Source organism: Hermetia illucens, chromosome 2, assembly GCF_905115235.1.
Source record: "Hermetia illucens chromosome 2, iHerIll2.2.curated.20191125, whole genome shotgun sequence".
Classification (NCBI taxonomy): domain Eukaryota; kingdom Metazoa; phylum Arthropoda; class Insecta; order Diptera; family Stratiomyidae; genus Hermetia; species Hermetia illucens.
Genome location: NC_051850.1, coordinates 106221610 through 106225557, shown reverse-complemented (window position 1 = coordinate 106225557; position 3948 = coordinate 106221610). Strand labels below are relative to the sequence as shown.

At 43.5% G+C, this 3948-nt stretch overlaps 1 protein-coding gene across 1 annotated transcript; it reads left to right on the top strand.

Annotated features, from left to right (window-relative positions):
• Positions 1–1703: 1703 nt before the first annotated feature.
• On the top strand, positions 1704–3023 carry LOC119648285. Its single transcript, XM_038049941.1, has 2 exons — positions 1704–2056; positions 2113–3023. Exons 1-2 carry the CDS (start codon positions 2039–2041, stop codon positions 2968–2970), a joined length of 876 nt encoding a protein of 291 aa, XP_037905869.1. The 5' UTR covers positions 1704–2038; the 3' UTR covers positions 2971–3023.
• The last annotated feature ends 925 nt before the right edge of the window (positions 3024–3948 follow it).

Below are 3948 nucleotides of genomic sequence, written 5' to 3'. Positions count from 1 at the left end.
TTAGCAAACCGTCAGCGATGGCGTGTGTACGCGGTTCGCGTATTATGAAGTAAATGGCAATCATGTAAGACATTGTTAACAGAAGTATGATTTCCACCAAATTTTCCAATTATTATACAGCATTATTTTATATTTCAACTTAGGGAATTTCTATTGTAGCTTACTTTTGAGCAGATCTGTATGATCTGTAGAACTGTATGGCGGGTATTTTGAGAGCTTTATTTAATATAGGCGCATCATCATGTTTGTTTCTCATATTTTTTCTGCTACGCTATTTCTTAGAATACTCCCTTAATTTGAGTGACAACTTCCTAAATCCCCCCCTCCCCTCTGTCAATTCATAACTGATGCCAAAACTAAAACCTACTTGGGAAAGTATTAATTGAAACCTTTCATCTGGTAGTCATATTCGGTAAAAACCTGCCTTTTGCATCCATTCAATGCATGGGAATGAATTCAGGCTACAAATTTTTCGCCTAATTTCGTGTAACACAGCGAACGGATTTGAATGAGATCTTGTTTTCGACGAAACGAAATTGAAGGAGTCTGTACACGTGTATTTTGTATTACGATGGCTTCATAGCCAATTATTCTAAAATAAAACTTATTCCACGTGCATAGTTTCAGGTTTGTATCTCTGCAATTGCGAGCACTTTTTGTGGGAGAAATTCCCATCCATCCAAACTAGCTGAACCACGCTGATGAAAGGGCTTTTCTGCGTCAAAGTTGTTATACTTACCTGTTATTACAAGCAGGACTAAGGTAAAACCCTTAATCAGAGTAAGAACTCTAATTCTAGGAAGGACATTATCTTTCCAATCGACGGGTTATTCGATGTGCCACCTACCTGTTGAGCACCTTATTATCTGGGCTCTAGTTTTATACCTTGTTTGACCTGTAATTAAACGTCTCCAAAGCTAAATGCGTGTAAAGTATGCATGGACCACCTTCTCACAAGACATGTGAATATTGATGTTGCAGATAACATGGCCGCTGTTTGATGCCAGGCAGGTTGGGGGTTCAATGATATGATGACGATATTGAATGCACTGAGTGTTCGCTTAAGTGGAAATAGAACTTCTCCAAGAAACAGATGAGAATATTGATGTATATATGCATCGATAACAGCGAGTAGACGCTATAACCACCTCACGTTTTAAATTTTTACCCGTGAAGCTACTCCAAAGGCAAATTATAATATCTTTTCCTGCAAGCGACAAGGTAAGATTTTATCTTTTCTCAGTTCGGAATACATCTCCTCTAGGTAAAATATCTTAATCATCCCCTGCATCCATGCAGACACCCAAATGTACAAGTATAGAGCGTTTCAAGTTTGAAGATCCATAAATATTCCCAGGGAAGACAAGGCACTATCGGCCAAAGCCTGTCAAGGACGTCAACTGCCTCCCACCCACTTCTGGTAGCAATAGTCGCCTTGGCAACAGCATTCGCTTCATAATAACACACACAAGCAAGCAAACAGCGAACGGCTTCCTCGTTTCTCTTTCGAGTCCTGCCAGCAGGACACGTTTCCCTTTGCCAGGGCTATAGCACGCCGACCGTGCCAATCACTCACACGGTACAGCTGCGGAGGCACACAATTTGTGTGTGTTTGCATATACGTACGTGTGGCCATATAGATGCATAGGGAAGGGAATCGCTCGAGTGTATGACAAAATTGTCGAGCTATTCTTGGGTGGGTGAATAATTTGGCAAACGCAATGACTAATGCTTGCCAAAGTCCGTCGTCCAATTTCTGATGGAATTTGCTTAGCTCACTCGATGCGAGTCGACAACGAATTTGCTCAGAAGCTTTTCGAACTAAGCAGAACAGAATTGACTGAACCTCGTCTTGGAGAGGGACGGCTGGCGACACGAGCAAGAGAGAGCGGTTGACGTGTGGATGTGAGCAAAGTTCTTGGCTGTATTGGTTGGCAGCATTTTGGTAACCTACCGAACACGAAACGGTCTGACAAAGCGTCAGTCGTGTACGAGAGGGAGGAATTGGTCGTTGCAGGAAAGTACGCACGTGGAAGCAATGGAGAACAAACCGCGAGTATTTATAGATTTTTCACGACTGTCGACAGAATTGACAATTTACATTTTTTTCAGTTTAAACAGAGTTCGATATATATTCCCCGGAGGGAATTGACACTCGCAGAAAGGGTGGAAATTATAAGGGAGCATCAGCGTTCTGTCAGAACGGGGCTAATTGCACAGCAGTTTCGCTGTAGCAAGCAGCAGGTGCGGCGCATCATACACCGCAAGGATGAATACCTGGCGCTGTGGGCGAAGAGTACAAATGAGGAGGTGGAGATGGTGCGGAGGCTCCGCACCCCCTTGCTCATTGCCACAGGGCGGATCTTGTACGAATGGGTCCTGAGGGCTCGATACTACATGGACATAACTGATGACGCGTTACGGGAGTCAGGTCGAGCCATTGCCGCCCACATAAAGTACAAAGACTTCAAATCGAATAACCGTTGGTTGGGCCGCTTCAAAAACAAGTACAAATTGCACAACATGAAGCTGAAGAATCTACACAGGGGCGCACTGGATCCAAAGCACTTGAAACCCCTGGACATCGCCGACATAATTGAGACCATTAAGCGAGAGGACCCAGCCAGCTTGGCCGATTTCGAAAAGGAAACCGAATCCGTCGAACTGCCGCTAGAAGGTATTGAGCTGCAAAACGAGGAGCTGCTGCTTGACCCAGCCGAGGACGACGACCGGGGGTCTTCTCCATACGACCAGGGCATCGGAATGGATGATATTCCCATGGAAAATGGCTTTGTCGAGAACGGAGAGGACTTGGAGTTTGCCAAAGAAATTTCTACCTACAAAGAAGCAATAAATCTGTTAGGACCAATCGAGCAGTTCGTTCTGGTCAAGGAGAATATCCGAGCGGTCGGGCTCATCAATCAATTAGAGAACTTATTCAGGGACGAAATCGCCAAAGGGAAAGAATAATTACTTTGTAAACTATAGATACTTTATGAATAAAGCCAATTCGAAAAGACAAACCTGAGCGTTTTCAATTAAGAATAATTTCTCGCTTCTACTCGGGAGACTTCTTTCCCAGCAGAGTTTGCTTTTGTAGGCAATTAGCTGCCAATGCCGTAATCGTATTTCATGGGGTGAGGAGAGCGCTGTTGCGTGATGGGAGGGTATCTGGTCGCCCCGTCCGTAGACATGCGGATGCAGCACATCACGCTGAAAAACACTTGGAAGTGAATCAGAGATACAAGTTTTGCTGTTCAAAACACTGCAGAGCTGACACACAGTGGACGGGAAATAACCAGATTTTTTTGCTGGTGGAAGCATTATAAAGGTGTCAGCTCGCTGTAGATTACTCGAGGGAAACTGAAAGTTTTCTTATGTTCATTGGAGCGCACACTATGATTTGTGACACTTCACCATCGACTCGAAGTAGATTTGTTTTCTGTTTTCAGGCATGTAGACATGGACGCAGTAATTTGGGCAGACGATTAAGCGCTGATAGTGATGTGGTCGGCGGAAATGCGAAATATTGTGGGAAGACTGGTTATATTGAGTCGAATTCTTGCGACTACGAACAATAAATCTCTTAGCTAGAGTTGGATCTCGGGTATTGACACTTATAACTTGGAGAGGAAATGCAGAACTTTAGAAAATTTTAATACTGATTGTTCTATAATACTTGGAGTTGCTGGATAATGACAGAAGCACTTCAAGTAAGCACACTTGCAGGCAAATGTGTTTCGAAGCGCCCGCGGACCTGGTTTGGAAAATGACTAGAAATATCGATTTTTGTTCTCCCCACAATATAAGCGGGTAAAGCACATGAATTCTCGCTACTGTTGTATGATTTATGAACTGTTTGGCAAGCATCAGTTGCAGCAGTTTTTGGATTATTGGCAACCGTACAGTCTATGAATAGGGAATACCTTTTTAATTTTAAATTGAATG